The 19,516-nt window shown below is 36.6% G+C and overlaps 1 protein-coding gene across 2 annotated transcripts in view; it reads left to right on the forward strand.

The window, feature by feature from the left end:
- The window catches only part of VCAN (versican), a 114,105-nt gene that overhangs the window by 27,723 nt on the left and 66,866 nt on the right, over positions 1-19,516 (forward strand). For both annotated transcript variants that reach the window (XM_033852984.2, XM_033852985.2), the window contains exon 6: positions 13,828-14,121. In XM_033852984.2, coding sequence (XP_033708875.1) covers positions 13,828-14,121 — 294 coding nt within the window. The remainder of the gene's footprint in view (positions 1-13,827; positions 14,122-19,516) is intronic.

A 19,516-nucleotide genomic window follows, 5' to 3' on the forward strand; every position in this document is an offset into this window, starting at 1 on the left:
CAAACCACTGTGAATCCAAGTGCTGATAAACACCCCGAAGTGCAGCTGAGTCAGGCAAACTAGCCCGGGAAGGATTTTCATGGTTTGCTTCTCCTTGTGTTCACTTTGCTACACTAATATTTAGAGCAATTATTCATTCATTCAACCAATGAACACATTAAAAGAAAACACCTACTGTGTGATAGGTACTCTGCTCGTAGTTAGGACTATGAAGCCAAGTAAGATATAAGCCTCGCTTTAGAGACGCTTAGAGTCTGATTGATTCTGGTACTATCATTTCTCACTTAGCATGAGTTAGATTCTTAGAGACAAGTTTGAGTTCTCTTGTGGCGATGTTATCTAAGGACACAATGCAGTTTTACTATAAGAATAGAAATTTCAGTGACTTTTGAAGTGGAATTTCATTTGTAGCAACAGGTATCTTAGAAGCCTAAATATATAAATAGAAGTATTGCATTGAGTTATACTTTTAATTTTGGCTGGCTCCCCAAGAAAAGAATGAACTCAATTTTCTTATGTGTAAAATAAGGAAGTAGGACTAGATAACTTCCATAGTCCCTTCCAACATTAAAATTCTATGATTCTATGAATTGAAAAAATAACCTCAGAGACTGAAAGCTAGAAAATAAGCAGCTTATATTTGCCTAATGCCCTAAATTTGAATAGGATGGCCTGCTTCCAAGAAAGCTGCTAAGTGTGGTTCTCTAGTATCTTAACATTCTTATTATAACTATTATTTAAGACTGATAAATGTGTTTTCTAAACCATAACTTTGATACTAACAATTTCCATTTTTTACAAGGACAAAGGGAAAAGATATGTAAAATCCATGGTATTAGATATAGATAGATAGATATAGCTTAGCTCCTTCCTTTAAATTTAATTTTATTTTAAATTTAGTTAACTTTTTTCATGGAATAGGAGATGGTCGGTAGGGGATTCTGGTTCTAGGAAATAAATTTGGTTATTGCTATCTCAGTAAGATGGAAGTTTGTATTCAAATTCACTAAGGTGGAATTTGTTTTATCACTGTGTTTCTCCTTTGGAATAATATCTATTAGAGTGATAGTTATAAAAATTTCTGGAACACTGATAATGCTGGAACTAAACCAGAGATAGTTTTTGAAAAAGTATACATAACTTCTAATTACCTAAAAGATCTTTACTAAATATAATTGAAATATGGTTTTCAAGTATAAATCCGTGGCCAATTTGATCCCAATATGAATAAGCATCACAAGCCAGACTCCTTGATGGAAAGACAGGCTTAAGTATTTACAATGCTCCCGGAAGGAGCACCTAGGGGCCCCTCTGCATGTCTCTTCTTCAGTCTTATCCTGATGGAGCTACTGAAACCCCAGTCTCTAAGGCTGCAGAATCCCTAACTTCTTTGAAGGCCAGAGGACTTTCTGCTTCTGCAGAAGTTCCAGAAATTCCATGTCCTGTACAAATTCTGTGTGAGATACTTTTGACAGGTCTTGGTGGTAAAAGCCCTACCAAGGATTCCTAGCCACATTATACCCATTGAGAGCTGGCTTCCCAAAATCTGTTCAGAGGATCAAAACTAGTGTTCAGGGAAAATTGAACTCTGTCAGAAGAGTCATTCTGAGGATGTATGCGTACACCACAATGAGAAGGATTTATTAGTCATACAGGAATTCTTCTCCACCTCCATAAATATCGCCACTTCTAGGGCAACTGGTATTGGTCAAACCAGTCTCTCCTCCAGTGTAACCCAACTATATTTCACACAGTTGTATATTTACTTGGGATAATTGTTCTACATATTTGATAATTGAAAACTTGTAATGTATAATATAGCATAACTTTAGTTGGAGTATTTATACCAAAACAACAGAATTTGAACTTTTTTGTCCTATCACATAACAGCTGGAAGAAAAAGATAAAAGAATAAATATAAATGGGAATTCAAGCACTGGCTGAAATTTGTGTCAGCAGGGTAACAAGACGCCTTGACATGGGCAACCTTGGGAACCTATCGCCTCTCCTTCTCTGGCTTATATTTTCCATGTTAGCCCTACCCTTTGGCTTTTCTTTCACCTGGAACAACTACCACCCTACTATTCCAATTCCCTGACCTTCACACAAGCTTCCCAACACTTGGATGTGTCTGTACTATGGGCTGTCACACTGATCCCATATCCCCTTCTTAAGTCCTAGTTGGTCTCTCTCACCTTTACCATTCTCAATCTTTGAATGTGTGACTATAATCACCCTCCTGCAAATGTTTGCTTATTCCTCCATCTCTCCTACTAGACCATGGATTCTGGGAGGGGGAGGAATCATGTGTATCCCCACTATGTCCTTGGCACATAGTAGGTTCTCCATAGATGGAGTTGAATAAAATGAGTGAATTAATAAATTAACCTCCAAACTAAGTGCCCACTATACTCACATCGCTTTACACTTGCCCTTTGGATAACTTCACACATCTCCGGGCTTCATCACAATTCTACTTCCCAGTTTTTCATTGCTCCAATGTCCTTACTGGTTCATTTAATTTCACTTTTGCTCTTTTGTGTGTAAATAAGTCAAATGCCTTGTGGGATGAACAGGACACAAAGAGACACCAAACAAACAAAAAAAATGAAAAATGATAAGTTTTAGTTTTGCATGTCTAGCCCTGAACTCTCTTCTGAATTCCATACCCACAGTTCTAGTTTGCGAATCATTTTTTAAAAAATTATTTATTTATTATTATTATTATTATTATTTTTTGGCTGCACTGGGTCTTCGTTGCCACGCAAGGGCTTTTCTCTAGTTGGGGCAAGCGGGGCTACTCTTCGTTGCAGTGCGTGGGCTTCTCATCGCAGTGGCCTCTCTTGTTGCGGAGCATGGGCTCTAGGCTCATGGGCTTCAGTAGTTGTGGCACGTGGGCTCAGTAGTTGTGGCTCTGGGGCTCTAGAGCACAGGCTCAGTAGTTGTGGCACATGGGCTTAGTTGCTCCGCGGCATGTGGGATCTTCCCGGACCGGGGCTCGAGCCTGTGTCCCCTGCATTGGCATGCAGATTCTTAACCACTGTGCCACCAGGGACGTCCCTGTGAATCATGTGTGTGTCTCATCTCTGGTTTTCTGTTTTATCTCACAAATAATCCCCAAGCCTTTAACAGTTCTTCAGGGGACCTGTTTTATGACCATCAAAGCATGTAAACACCATGGCCATTATCATTCCCCTACTCAGCATTGTGTAGTGTGAATTTCCTGTTGCCTTCCTTCCTCCTTGAGGACCTGCAAAGCCCCTCAATCCTGGCTTGGGAGTAACCTATTCAACTGTGTTTCCCTCTCTCCAATATGATGCCACATATGTGCACCAGTCATCCACAGATCCTCTGCTACCTCCTGCCAGCAGCTCTGCTTTGATCCTCTCTGAAAACACTAGCCTCTCCCCTTTCCAGCATTCTACTCTTCCCTCTGCCTATGAACAGACTGCCTCCAAGAGCCCATCTTTGCCTCTTCCAGCTCACACTGACATTTCCTGATTCTGAACTCCCACTTTTCTTAGAGTTAGTTCCACATATCTGGTGTTTAATTCTTCTCTGGTTGCTTTATGTTCATCAGACACAAACTATTACCTGTTATTTTTATTTCTGAAAAACTTCTGTAAGCTCCTGATAGAGATAAGGCCATAGTTATCTTCTGTAACTTTCCCAACCACAATGAAGAACCTATTCCAGTAATAGACACATCATAGTTACTCAAGAACTACTTGGTGGTAATTGTAGTATTTCTCCAGACTTTGTCTCTTTCAGAGGCTGTCTCCACCACGCTACCATTTCTACAGTACTTGAAAAAAATGCCAAGCTTTGTCCACCAAACTTACTAAACATCTTTTTTTTTTTTAAATTAGATCACCATGATACTAGTTTTTTCTCTTTGAATTTCTCCTCTCACTCTTTTCTGTGGTGTCTCTTAGAAATAATTCCTTCCTAGAGACACTCTTTTCTCCTTTCCAGCCTCTCACAGTCATAGCCCTTTCTTGCATTCCCAGCCAACTGTCCTCTCTGGCATCGGTTCCTTTGTCCCTATTCACAAATTACAGGTTTATTTTTCTACTGCTGCCTCATGTCAAAATCCAGGATAGCTCTATCACCTCTATGACTTGTCTAATGCCTCCACGTCATGCTTGTGTCTGACCTAGAACCAAAAACAACCTTTCGTTTTTCTCTTAATGAGCTCCTTTAGATATGAAAAGCTAAACATTTAGGTAAAAGCCTGAATGTCATTAAACAGGTCTTAGAGCAAGGCTTAGTTCCAGCTTCTTTAGCGTCTTTGATAGGATCAAAATCAGATATATCAAATCTGGAAACTGTGTGAGTTCCTGCCTGTGGATGCTCAGATTGACTTAATTCTGATGGAATTTACAGCATGTAATCTACAGAGTACTTCACCAATGGGAGTTATTTAAGAATTAGTGATAACTGGGTTTATTCAGTTAAAAAGCCCCATGTCAGCTAGAATAGCTTCCTGCACACCCTGGTTCAGCAGATGGGTTCAAATATTGATTTTGGATTATAGAACCTCTCCACATTGGTTGAGGTTGATGCTAGAAGATGCTGAAATTTTTAGTTATTCTCTGTAGAACTCACAGAATCATAGATCACAGCTATAGCTGTGGGTTCCCAAATAGACTTTAGATATTAACACACTTCGCTAAGGATTCGAAACTCAACTTGGAGTTGTTTTTGTTTAAGTGTTTGAATGGTCTAGCTAAGAGCCACTGAGGAAGGTGACCAGGCATGGCACCCTGCAGCACCTATGGAAAACGCGTCCTCATTCAGTATGGTGACTTGAATAGATTAGTCAAGTGAGGTGGCTCCATAGGGTAAGGAAAGAAACTATTTATTGTATGTGGTTGCATTGCCATTTAACTTAATTCTCACAAAAACCTTGACAGGCATTTATTTAAAACCTTTATTTTTACACATAAGGAAACTAAGGCACAGAGGTTAAGTGACTGGATATACACCCTTTTTCCTGTTCTACCGTAGTAACTTTTCAGGACCACCAAAGATTCCCCAGTAGAGCAACAGGTAGTCTTACAAACCAAGAGGATCAAAGTGCTCTTAAACTCCCCCAAATCTCTGATTTCTCACATAAAAAATATCCTAATTCTTATTTGAGTAATGATTGCATTCCTGTTTGGATAGCAGTGATTGGAATTGCTGGGTTAAATGATAACTCTATTTTTAACTTTTTGAGGAACTGTTTTAAAATTCTTACCAGCAGTACATTAGGGTCCTGATTCTTTCATTCTTGCCAACATTTGTTTTCACCTGACTTTTTGATTATAACCATCCTAATGTGTGTATAATGCTATCTCATTGTGGTTTTGATTTGTATTTCCCTGATAGCTAATTATGTTGAGCAACTTTTCCTTTATGACTATTGGCCGTTTACATATTTTCTTGGAGAAATACCTATTCAGAACCTTTGCCCATTTTAAACTGAGTATTTGTCTTTTTGTTATTGAATTGTAAGAGTTCTTTGTATACTCTAGATTCAAGGGAGCCTATTCAGATACATGATTTGTAAATATTTTCTCCCATTTGCCGATCTGTATTTTTACTTTTTCAATGGGATCCTTTGACACACAAAGATTTTAATTTTGATGAAGTCCAATATCTACTTTTTCTTTGATAGTTTGTGCCTTTGGCGACATATCTAAGAACACATTACCAAATCCCGAGTCATGAAGACTTACTTCTGTGTTTGCTTCTAAGAATTGTAGTTTTAAGTTTTACTTTTATCTGTTTTGAGTTATTTTTTGTATATGGCGTAAGGTAAGAGTCCAAATCCATTCTTTGGTATGTGGATTTTCAGTTATTCCAGAACTATTTGTTAAAAAGACTATTCTTTCCTCATTTAAGGGCCTTGGCACCCTGTTGAAAGTCAGCTGATCGTAGATATATGGTTTTATTTCTGGACTCTCATTGATCTATATGTCTATACTTATGTCAGTACCACATTGTGTTGAATACTATTGCTTTGTAGTAAATTTTGAAATTGGAAAATATGAGACCTCCAACTGTGTTCTTCTTTTTCAAAATTTTTTTACCTCTTCTGGGCACCTTGAGTTCCCATATGATTTTTAAGATCAGCTTGTCAGTTTCTACAAAGAAGCCAGGTGAGCGTGAACTGAATCTCCAGATCATTTGAGGTGTATTGTCATCTTAACAATATTAAGTCTTCTGATCCATAAACATGTGATTTTTTTTCCATCTTTTTTTAGATTCTTTACTTTCAATGATGTTTTATAGCTTTTATAGCTTTCAGAGTATAAGTTTTGCTGTACTTTTGTTAAATTTAATCCTAAATATTTTATTCTTTTTGATGCAAGTGCAAATGGAATTTTCTTTATTTCTTTTTCTGATTGTTCATTGAAAGTGTATAGAAATATAATTGATTTTTTTATACTGGTCTTATATATTGTATCCTACAACCTTGCTGAAATTGCTTATTAGTTCTAATAGTTTTTTTAATGGAATCCTTAGGATTTTCTATATACAGTCCCTTTTATTTTATAATGTTACCTTAAATAAGTAGAAAGTAGAAACGTCTTGACATAAAACCCTTGAAACATGTGACAGTCATTTGCTTTAAGGTTTTGATATCAATTTCTGGAATTCTAAATCGGAAGAGCTTCTTTGGAAATACAGTGGCCATTTAACTCTCAGCTGTGAAAAGTAAAAAAAAAAACTAGGCTGATTCTCCTGTGTTGACCTGCAGCCATACTGAGCCTGTCAAACCAAATAACACATTCAATCTCATATATTTTGAAGACTCAGACATCCAGAAATGTTTTAGAACCTCTTTCTCACTCTAATTAAAATCTTACTGCTCTGTCATTGGGAAAGAATGAGATCCGACATCCTGCAAACCATAAAAATATGTTTAAATTTTAGTGGGATTTCCTGTGTCTTTAAACCTTTCAAATGACATATATAAGATCTTGTGTAATAACACATTGACAAATATGTGGATTCCCTTTCCCATGAATATGATCTGATTTAGAGAATGTTAACTGACTATCACAGCTGACTGATGACAATTCTCTAAAATTAATTAGAGGTTAAAATTTTCAAAACCCAGTGTCTATGCTTTAAGCCACATTATGCGTCTACTTCAGCCTAAAACAAGTGAGAAATTTGAAAGGTGCTGACCTGGCTTTCCAGTCTCATTACCCCTCAAATGAGAAACATTGCCAGCCTAACACTAGAATTGGATGAAGTTACCTTGGCAGCCCCAGAAGTTTTCTTGTCACTGTTAACAGAAGGTTTGTTTCTGTACAGGTTAAAGGATCAGATCTTAGGGGGAATTGACATGCTTTTGAATTACCTACAAATATTGGCTGTCAAGAAATTATATAGTAGTGTAGGTTAGCTGTTAACCAACCACGTACAGTTGATGGATTTCGTGATCCAGGATAATGAGTATTAGTCTCTATTGCTTTGATCTTGTATATATAGACATGGGCAAAAAAGAAAGAGAAAGACAGAGAGAAAAGAGAAGCAGCTTCCTTTGAAAAAAAAAAGTCAAAAACTTTAAACCTAGTAATAATTATGTTGAATTGTCTTTATCACCATAATACTTGCCATATACTCTAAGTGGTTTTATCCTATGGGCATTTCATGTGACTCTTTCCAGTTCACACACCGTATCTACTTTTGCACACATTTATTACTCATATACCATTTTGGCCCACATTGCAATGAAATGTAGTAACAATCACAAATCTTGAACTTCCTTACAGTGAACAAAAATTCAGGAAGTTCTGTTCTCAGATGGGCAAAGGGACTCATGATTAGTTTATAAGAATTGATTTTCAGACCAGACAGTTCAGGATAGAAAGGTTATGAGCACAAATAAACAGAATAAATATAAACATTGATCACACAACCCAGAAAATAGATGCATCTAGATAATTGTGGTGATATATCAGCTTTGACTACCACAGACAGCGGCCCATCAGCTGCAGTCCAGGAAAGAATTGAATAATTATTTGTGATCTGCTGATGCCAATTCCCCATTTCACCTTGGTGATCTCAGGGAATTTTCAGTAGAAGAAACATATCCTCCCTTAGCTTTGCTCTGGACCCAGGCTCTTTCATAATTTTTCTGAGCTACTCCTGAGTGTAAAGTCTAGCTTTTGAACAGCGTAGGTCATCTTAATGTTTTGATTTGTTTTCATCATTGCTTGCCATTTTAGTATCTGTCATTTTAAAGTCTGCTAAGAAATAGCTTTTCCATTTAGCAATCAGAAGTGTGGAAAAATAACATGCATGGTCCACTTTCCAGGGAGTCTTTTAGCAGTTACTTGTCAAATTTAAGTATTTTTTTCTTAATATTTCTGATGATGTTAATTCCTATGATTAAGACGAATTTAGTTTGTAGAATGTCACCACATATTAAAGTCTCACCAGCAATGTCTTCCAGTTTCTTCTAGGACATCCCTGGAAAGTTGGAATAACAGGAATAATTCAAAGCCAGATCATTTAACTTGAAATTTTGGAAAATTAGAGGTTATATATGTTTTCCATATGAACATGCAAATTATCCTGAGTGTGAAATCCTCTGTTCTGCATTATAGTTTATGTGTGTACTAATGCAAATATATGTGTATACATGTCAGTAAATTCTTACTTACAACTTAAGTCAGCTTGGCATTTTACCTTAAGTCATGCATCGTTTTGTGTATAAAGGATATGTTGCGCATTTCTTTCCTGACACTTTATTTGCTCTCCTTAATCAGCGAAAAATTGATAGATAATTTTTATTATTTAATTATATTATATCATAGATAATTATTTATTATCTATAATAATCTATGAGAGATGCAATTATCTCATAGATAGATAACATTTAGAAACATGTTTCAAATCTGTATTCTTGTTACAAATTTGATAATAAATGTCCTATAGATGTAACAGCTTTGATGAGGCAACTTCTGGAACTGAATAGTAGACTCCTTGTTAACTTATAAAAGTGATGCTTGTCTTCCAGGAAGGCATATATCCAGTAAAGCTAAAATACATTCAATTGTTCAGTCACAGTATTCAAGAGTAGAGCTAGAACACTGCCTTGTCTGATGCTAATAATAGGCGTTTTCTCTCTCAAGGAAGGCTTTGCTCTCTCCTCTCACTCTTAAGGTGATACTGTGATAAAATTCAGAAGGAACTTTTATTACTTACATCAGAGGCCAAAAGGTGCCTTTAAGATACCCTTAGGGTAGGAACTTATACAACCTGACCAATGAAGTCCTGTTGGAGAGAGAGAAGCTAAGCAAATGCACTGAGTTGCTTTGCTTGATTTCCCATGTTTGCTCTCTCTTTCTCTGTTCCTTTGGTTCCTGGTTTGGCTTTGCCTCTGGACTTTAGATTTTATCTCTTGGTATATCCTCATATGATCATTCATTTTTGGACCAAGCTTAGGTTTACATTCCTGTTACTGGCCCAGACTTAATTTCTGTCTAATGTCGTTAATGCTATGAATGACTGATGTTAGAGTTTAGAACATATAATTTGACCTATAAATAATTCCTGACTATAGATTTTAAAACTGAGAGTAGATCAATAAAATCTTTGAAAATCTTAACATCTTGACTGCTTTTCTCAGTGTAAAAATGGACAGTGTTTAGCCTTAAACCTGCATTTTTCTATGGGATATGGGATTGAAAGACTTGCGCCTACAGTTAGTGACTAAGGAGAAAGACTGCTACTTTTGTCTGCTCTACCTTGCTTGACTTTTTGCAAAAGCTTCTTTTTAAGAAATGAGACACTTCTGTGTTCAGCTTACATACGGTCTTGGACACTTTATCAGGGTCCCTGCTCTGCGCCAGATTCCTTTGCTCCCTTGCAGTCTCTGGTACACCCCTGGGAGGCAATGGACTTCATATGCCCTTTGCTTTGTTTTTTGGTTCCTGCTTTGATTCTGTCTGATTACCTGGTCTACGCAGTCTGCTTCTATCTCGAGCAGGTTAACACATAGGCTACCAGAAACTTAATACTAAGTTATCTTTGTTATGGCTCAATTGAGATTCCTTTTCCTGATTGAAACATACATGTCTCTAGAGCAGTGTTTTCCAAACTATTCCATGAAACAGATCCATGGACTGTTAATTAGTCTTCTATGAGAAAAGGAGATTACTCTGGTCAAATGGCTTAAAAATCCTAAGTTCTTTGTGGGCACTCCCAAATAAATACTATAATATTAACTACTCTGAGAAGTCTCACAGAAACGAAGACTTGTCAGATGACTTGTATTTGTTTCCTAAATGCCAATGTCCACGAAACCTCTTTTCTTTGGAATACCTACTCATGTCTCAAGGATCACCAGTTTTCTGTAGAAGACATTTTTGGAAATTATATTCTTAGAACTTGAACCATAAGTTAATAACCTTCTCCATCCACATCTTCAACAATAAGCTTTTAACAGGTTAATTCTGATTTAAACAGCAGATCTCCTGACATTTGTATTATGTTAGATAAAAAATATATAATGTCAAAGGATTATCTGTTTAAAACCAGGCAACTAATGAATCAAAAAGTACTTGACAGGAGGTTATTTTAGTTTTGTCAATAAAATGTAAAAATAGATGTCTTAGAAATCAAGGACACAGTAATATGAATTAGTTCAGTTATTGCTATCTGTGTATTACCTATTAATTCACTTTTTTTTTTTCTTTCTGGTTTTGGTATGAAACTGATGCCAGGATATTCTGGCATATTTGAGAAAAGTGGAAGATGTCTGGCCTTAATAATTTGAGGTTGAAACACAGGAAGGGCAAAGTTTAGACGTTCAACTTATTGCTTTTGGTAGAGATTGAGTGTCAATTCTAAAAGCTTTAAGACTCAGTAAGAGAATTCCATAGTGTGGATGCTTCACTATATGATTAGATTTTTGAAGTGGACAAGGTAATGTTTATGTTAAACGGTTATGATTTAGGAAGGCTTAGACTTTTTTTTTTTTGGAACAGAGTTAAAGTAAATGTTTTTCTTTTCCTTTTCTCATTATTTTGAAATGAAACAACAATTATGACATATATGATGACAGGCCACACATTATCTTTAGAGATGAATTGGTTTCATTCTCACCCTAGGGTAAACTCAATTAATGCCAGTTAAATCTTCCTTTTTTCATCTGAGTTACACGAAACCCAATGGTGATATCTCTTTCAATAAGCTTTTAAAATTTTATTTGCAATGTTTGATAAAATTTTACATATAAATGAAAAGGAAAATAGGTGGCCTTGGGGATAACAGAATTTAGTTAAATAAGTAAAATCATTATTTTTTGGAGATTGGATAGATGGAAATTGTATCCTCCAAACAAGTGAATTAAATCACTGTTTTGATATAAAGTCAGATTTAACAAGAGTTTTTATATGAAAAGTTCTATGAGTAGTTCTTTATTGATTTAATAATAATAAGGGTACTCTCTTTTTAACCTGCCAGCACCTACTGAAGCCTTTCTTTCCTTTAATACCCCAAACATGTTTGCTATTTAAGATAGGGAAACCAGTTACCCAGAAAATCATGCCGTCATTTTTCTTCATTGGCCCTTTGGTATGGCGTTTGGAGAAGTTGATTTCTTCCATCATATGGACTAAAATTGCTGTTTGGAGAAGCAGAGTTTTCCTCAGTTAATTATATTTCTCTGCCTTGCTCTGGTTGGCTGATCACTCTTGTTACTGAAAAGGAACAGTACTCTTGCCTCATTGTAGAAGTACCTCACAATGCAGAAAACGGAGGCAACAAAACTGATATTCCAGCTGTAATAACAAATCCAAGTGTTCCACCTTGGAAGGAAGCGTGCTGGCCTGCTGCCCTCTTCCACACTTACATTCCTTTCAGGCCAAATGCAAGTGTAATGCTGAGGTGAACGGGGCTGCTGAGGCTGCTTGGGGTGACGCAGTCTCTCTTGTCTGCCTGTCCCCAGGTTGCTTTGAGCCAAATCCATAGGTGAGTGAATCGCCTGTCCCAGACAGCAGCTACCCAAAGCTCTGCAGCAGAGTTAGTGCTCTTTAATGTGCTGCTTGGGAAGGATGGAAGAGAAAGGGCCCTTTGTTTCTGAACAAGAACTTGAAATGCCATTCATTTAACAAATTATTAAGTACATACTATGCAACTGGTCCTGTGACCCTTAAGCTTTTAAAACTTAGCGGGAAGGGAGACATGCTAGGAATGGGGAGGGGGAATCTTTGTTCTTATAGTATATTTTTGGATGTGAGATTACTGTCCTTTGCCAGCCTAGGTAATTAAGGACAAAAACCCATTCTCACCTCTACCTTGCTTTTTTCAGTCAGGTAAAAGTCATTTTTCTTTCTCTTCTTCAAATAACTCTTATTGGGATTTGGCCTAGTTTCGTTGGTAGCATTTTTAGATTTGCAGTGAGAAGAGCTGATATGGGTGATTTGGCCTTTTCCCCCGACTGATTTTTCTTGTGTTATAAAGCTAGGACACACGCACAGAGAGTAATGGCTCTACACAATCCCTTGTTACATATGGATTTAGTTAGGTGAAGATCCAAATCATGAGAGCTCGGCATCCCAGCTGTCTAATGTCTCATAGAATCAGAGAGTGGCCTCAGTGAGATAGAAACAGGACCCACAGCTGCTGTAATAATGGGCTATCAACGTGTTAGCTTCCTCTCTACCTCATTTTATACTCCTCCCCGTGCCTGCTATATCTGCTTAGGTATTCTCTAATGCTGTCTCCTTTAGCCACTTACGTGCTCATGTGTGAAAAGCATCATTTAATTCACATTGCATTTATTTCAGCAAGTTGTTATGTTAGTTACCCAAGTAAAATTCCAATTTAACAAACTCTCTGGCATTTCCAGAATACTTTATTGTGACATGTTAAGTGATAATGAACATACTACTTGGGTCTAATTGAGCCTGGCGATGAACAAAGTAAATGTCCTGCCTTTCTTTGTTCATCAATAAGCAAATATAAGAGTCTCTCCAACCTAGTTAGAGCCCCTGCTAGCACATACAGTAACTTTGTGAGAACCGCAAAGGGCGCTCCTTCTGGGCAGACAGATTGCAAAAGGTATCCACCCTGGGCAGAGCAAGCAGAAAAAGGGTGCCCCTTCCTCCAGGGAGGCTTTGGTACCTTTGGTTGGTTGAATGGGATACTGGCCCCCGTACACTCTCAGCCCTGCCCAAGTGTAGGCCATGACCTGCATAACTATCAAGGCAGCCCTGTGTCTAGGACAGGAAGGCAGGAAACAGCATTCCATTCTGCCTCTTTCCCGTCCCCCTCTTCAAACCCTGGAGGTCTTCTTGTTTTGTTGTTTGCTTTGATGGGAGTTAATCCATTTTGATGGTAGAGATAGATGAGAGAGTCAGAGAATTACTATTTGATTTTAGGGTAGACAAAGAAAAATAACCTCAGTGACATTTCAATGCAACTTTCTCTTTCCAACATGCAATGTTAATAAGTACCTCATAGCCTTTTACATTCAAGAGAAAACCCGTTTCCTGTCTGGTAAACCAAAGAATCCTTTGGAAAAGTTTGTTCATTTCAAAGAACTGATTGTAACTTTATTATCAAATGACTGCTTCTACGGCCTATGGGAATATATGTATATAAAATGAAACTTTTCTGGCGTGTGTTCTCTTTTTTTATTGTGTTATTTCTTATCACTAGTAATAACAAAATGAGGTAACATTGAGTTTTCTGCTTTAAAGTATAGAAGCTGCTACCTTGCCATGAAAAAAAGAATTACGTGCTTTTCCCCATCTCCCATAAACAGAAAGGGACTGAATAGTACAATTTAGACCCTTTTTCCTCTTCTGATTGCAGGTGATGTGTTCCACATCACTGCTCCCAATAAATTCACCTTTGAGGAAGCTGGAGAAGGGTGTGAAAACCGAGATGCCCGCCTGGCGACAGTGGGGGAGCTCCAAGCGGCGTGGAGGAGCGGCTTCGACCAGTGTGATTACGGGTGGCTGTCGGACGCCAGCGTTCGCCACCCTGTGACTGTGGCCAGGGCCCAGTGTGGAGGTGGTTTACTTGGGGTGAGAACCCTGTATCGTTTTGAGAACCAGACAGGCTTCCCTCTCCCTGATAGCAGATTTGATGCCTACTGCTTTAAACGTAAGTGTTTGGTACCTTTTTAAACATTACAGATTTTTAAAAAAATACTTCGAAGCCGTGCAATTGATGTTCAACTAGCCATCGGAATGATTCCATGTCTTGCAGTGTGTGCACGGAATGGAAACAGTTCAGTGACTTTCAAAACCAAGGAAATGCAACAGCAGTGATACGGTTAAAACAAGAAATTTGACAAATGGTGTTTTTAGAGAGGATGAGGAAATGTCAGGTGAAGGCCTTAACTGTGATGCATTGCACTTAGAACCATAGAACATGTTTCTGCGTACTTATTTTACATTAATTGCAGTCCTTGAATGCAATTAGATAGTTGACGCTATAATGCTGGGACCAACTGTGGCTGAGTTGAATCCTTGAATTCTGTTTATTTCGTCTTTGTTTGCTGTCACCCTTTCTTTTAAATGGCGGAGGATTTACATTTCAGTAATTGCAGGTGAGTACTTGGAGCTGACGTGGATAATACCTAAAAATGAACCATGCTATAAATAAAAATCTTATTTTATCTCATTTTATTTCAAATAATGGAAATATGTGCCTTCTAATGCTTAATTCTCTAGTATCACATTGAAGTACAGTATATGTTTTTTGCAAGCCTTAACATAAATAGGCTATCTTCAGTCAGGTTTACTACTTAAAATGGATTTTAAGTAACATTTCTCAATATTCATGATATAATTATTTTAATTCTTCAGATGTCCTTAAATTATTTTAGCACTAGTAGTCACATGCTATAGTGCTTGTAGAATGCTTAATTACACAAGCAAGTAATCCAGAGTCTCACTGTGATATTTAGTAGGATCTATATTGTGCCAGCAAAACAAATATCTCCTAGAATTTTTGGTGACCTTGAGTATGTTCAAGATAGAGCCACGTTATATTGAAATACAGTGAGAACTTTTTACTAAGTTTCCAATATATATTGTTATAGCGATACGTACAATCATCCCTTGGTATCCATGAGAGCTTGGTTCCAGGACCTTGGGAATACCAAAATCCGCAGGTGGTCAAGTCCCTTATATAAAGTAATAATTGCATATAACCTACACACACCCTCCTGTGTACTTTAAATCATCTCTAGATTACTTATAATACCTATACTATGTAATAGTATATAATACCAACTATGTAAATAGTTGCTGGCACACAACAATTTCAAGTCTTGCTTTTTGGAACTTTCTGGAGTTTTGGGAACTTTTTACTTTTTTTAATCAGAAGTTGGTTGAATCCTCGGATGTGGAACCCATGGATATGGAGGGTCAACTGTAACTGAAATGAGTAGAAAATACACTAGCTTATTTTGTAATTGGTTTCTGAAGTGAAATATACAGACATTCTTCATCAACCAAAAAGACACAGAACTGGGATGTCTTGAGTAGTCAGGAGAATAGATGTTAGTGCAACAGAAAGGTATGGTTTCACATACTGCTATTTCCCAGCTAAGATACTTCTGTTTGGATCTCTTCCTGTAAACTCAACTTTCTGAGTGTTAAAGCCACGTGTTGTGTATCAGTGTGATACAAGCTGGCCATGAAAAGCCATTGAAAATATTAATTTTTTTCCCTAGGCCCCGAAACTACAGAAAATGTCTTAATCACTTTTAGGAAAACAAACAAACATCAACAATAGTAACAAAACCTTATCCCCAGAAGTAGAAAGATATCATTCCTTTAAGCCATATACCCATAATGGGTTATGGGTATATTTTCAAGTAGTTTAAGCTTTAAAATCAGTTTTACACTAAGTGACTGATGTGATTAAGGAAGAAAATCAAATCTGTGTGTGTGTGTTGGAGAGGGGATGGGGACAGGTGGGTTAGAGAGGTTAAAGTAAGGAAGGAGTTGAATTATCCAGCATGACTACCTTGTTTGATTTTATTTTCTTGTGCATTATAAACGTGGCACTAGAAAACTTTTAAACATTTTTGTTCTCCTTGAGAATAAATTTAAACCAAAGCCTGTCTGTAGCCGCAAAGAATTCATCCTGATGTGTTTTAAATTATTTATTTAAATAAGGAATTCACATGAATGTACAAAATAACAATGTAGTTAGATTCAAATAAAATAACCACCTAGTAAAAATCTATATAAAATATGAATAAAATTTGAAAGTTTAGGTCCATTTTTTTTCTTCCTAATTCATCTGAATCTATATAACTTAGAAATATATAACTGGCAAATATAATGGATTCAAATTTTCATTTTTCTCCCCATCTAAGCTAAAGGCTAGATTCTTATTTAGTCCTTCTGTAAGACTCTACCATACTCAAAATTTATTCAGCATATAAAAGTTTAAGACAGTTTAGTCATACATAAAAGCCTTCCTTCAACCACACACAATGCCAACAGCCTCCCCAAATTTCTAATTCGTTTTTCAGAGATTCTTTTAAAATATACATTTTTTTACTTTGAAAAATATTCTCAAAATGACTTGCCTGCTGTCCAGTTTCCCACATAGTTGAGTAGTGACTAAATTTATGTAGTTAAAGTTGGTAAGAGTTATGGCCTTAAGGACAATTCCAAAAGTGATTTCAGAGATGTACAGCTGGCTGGTTAAGTAGAAGAATTTAGAAATATAAGGATATTTTTCTTGTTTGCTTTTACCAAAAGTAGACAGTGTTTTTAAGGCCACTTCATGGTGAATAAACAATACCAAATCTCACTTTGCTCTAATTCCCTTTTCCTTTTAAAATCACTGAATAGAACATTAACAATGGCTGATGATAAATATAATTAGAATCTGAAAAACAAGTAAATTAATGTCCTTATGAAATAAAGTTTTCCTGTACATTTCCCCTTGATGGTTAAATTGTGCACTTTTCATTTTTCTTTGACCTCAGAGTTAAGCAAGTTCTATGAAATAGAGTTATGCAGGGCTTTGAAGGATCATCCATACTCCCCAATTTAAGTGAATCAAAACTATTGATGACTCATAATAACCTCTCATTTGATGTTATTAAAGATCTCCAGGAGAGGGAGATAGGGAATGTTTCCTAGAAAACCCATTCCAATATCCTATTACTCTCACTCTCAGTTTTTCCAATTATCTAAATCCTTTGCATTAGAATTTGAGTTCATCTTTCCTTCTTAAGTTGGAGACCAAAATCTAAATTACAGCATTTCTACTATTGAAAACAACTGTTCGTTTGTCCCTCAGTGTCTCCCTCAGTTGAAACAATTTCCTTGTTCTGAAATTTTAATTTCGAGGCCTCTAATCACCTATGCCATCTTGCTTTGAACCCTCATTGTTTTTCACATCCTTCTGTTGGATTAAACTTGGAGCTAGAGATAGTGGTCTAGAGAAGGCTAAGTAAGTACCCACCACATCCTATGCCATCTTTCTTATATATTTGTCCACTTTTACAATTGACCTGCCCTTCTAACCTATGGTCAGTATATTATATTTTTTGTGCCCTAGATCATAATCTGACCATAGTGTCAAAACTTATCCTTCCCAAACTGGTATTTTTTTAAATGTCTCTGTTTATTGAATTGAATTGGTTAGCATTCAATCACTCGTAAAACTTGAAAAGTTAATTTGAATTCTAATCTCATTGTTCCAAACTTTACTCTTTCCTCAACCATGAACCCGGAGTCAACTTATTGAATATACAGTGATTTCCCTATAATGTAGGCAGTATGGGTATAAGTTAAATCAACCATCATGCTGCTAATAGGGTTTTTATCTTTTATTAGGAAAATCTGCCTCATGTCTCACAACAGAAGCACTGGAGAAGATAGTCCATAGGATATAAAATACCATAAAGTACAGTGATGTGAAACATCTGTGTGGCAGACAGCTGCAAATGTTGGAAGGGAGCTTTTGTGGGAAAAGAATCCTGCTGCTTTCTGTTGGCTTCCTCGATAATAGAGTTGAAGGGACACTGGTAGTTTTCCAGGGCAAAAATTTCTCCATGTGAATCCTCCTTCTGGAGGGACACTTTTAGAATAATCTGGAGTTGTGCTTTCACCTTTGTAATAGTCATCATTAATACACTGGCATTTATTCTTAAGACATTTCTTTGTAGATATTTGTGTTTTTTAAAATTAGTTCCTTTGTTTTGGAATGGTTGAAGCAAATGGTGCAGATGCTCAGATATACTGAGTTGTGATGGAAATCAGCTGTTAAGTTGATGAAAAAGCAACCCAACCCCAAAAGGAAGTCTGAGGTTTTCCATTCCAAATAGTAGAATTAATCAACTTAATTATAAGCAGACTTCTAAACAGGGCTCTCAAATTATTGAAAACCCTTGGTTTTGAAAACAAAGTCACATAGATCCTAGCTTTGTAAAGGAGATTCTCTGAGACATACTACTGTCATATTACTGTGTTCCGGGCCTAGAGGAAGGCAACACCAAACAGTTCGGTAATAATTGATAATGACAGGCAGTTACGTAGTTTTTGAAATCTGAGTCGTTCATTTTTAAAATGCTATAAAAGTATTTTCATAGCACTGTGGAAAGTTGTTAACGTAGAACTTGGGTTGGAGCATAGGAAGACCTGATTCACAGGCCCTCTTTTGGCCCTATTGCAGTTATCACCTCCTTTTAAGTGAATTTCATCAGCTATGGAACTACTCAGAGGGAAAAAGCAAAATTAGCTTTTTTTTGTTGTTAATAATAATATGATTAAATTTTCTCTAATGTGCAGTGTGCTAAGTGTTTATATTATGTTTCCATGGGAACTTTCTCTATATGTACATTTTACTGTTTCCCCAAAGAATGCAGTTATAAAACAAACATGATATTTGGCAGTTAAATGAGGTAACAGTTATGGAATTTCAGAGGATAGAGAATTGAATGAAAAGAAAAATAGTCAACCTCACTTAGGTTCCTTAAGTTGTTCATGTCAATCAAAATAACAAAAGCTTCTTCCAGGAAATGAATGCAGAAAAAGCTTTCTTAAAGAAAAGGGAAAAAAAAGTTATTTAACATGTTTTTGAAGAGTGCGATTCTTTTTTGTTCTGTTGTTTAGTTTTGTTTTAATACAAAGGGATAAAAAGTGGCAGACTAAAGAATTTTTAACTACATCATAATGAAATGGCCCCCAAGTTTTTGTTATAAAACTGATGAATCTGGGCTTTAAAATGGTCTGGGAAATGACAACAGCTAATAACAGCTCATACCAGACAAAAAATGAGGAATCTGTTACAGCTCAAGTCTGATTTACAACAAAATCACATCATTTTATCATTAAATTTTTAAAATAGACTTTATTTATTAGAGCAGTTTTAGGTTCACAGTAAAATTGAGTGGAAGATGCAGAGATTTCCCATATATTCCCTGCCCCCATTCATGCACAGCCACCCCCATTATCAACATCCCCCATCAGAGTGGTATGTTTGTTACAACTGAGGAACCCACATGGACACAACATAATCACTC

Source organism: Tursiops truncatus, chromosome 3 (assembly GCF_011762595.2).
Source record: "Tursiops truncatus isolate mTurTru1 chromosome 3, mTurTru1.mat.Y, whole genome shotgun sequence".
In the NCBI taxonomy this organism is placed as follows: Eukaryota; Metazoa; Chordata; class Mammalia; order Artiodactyla; family Delphinidae; genus Tursiops; species Tursiops truncatus.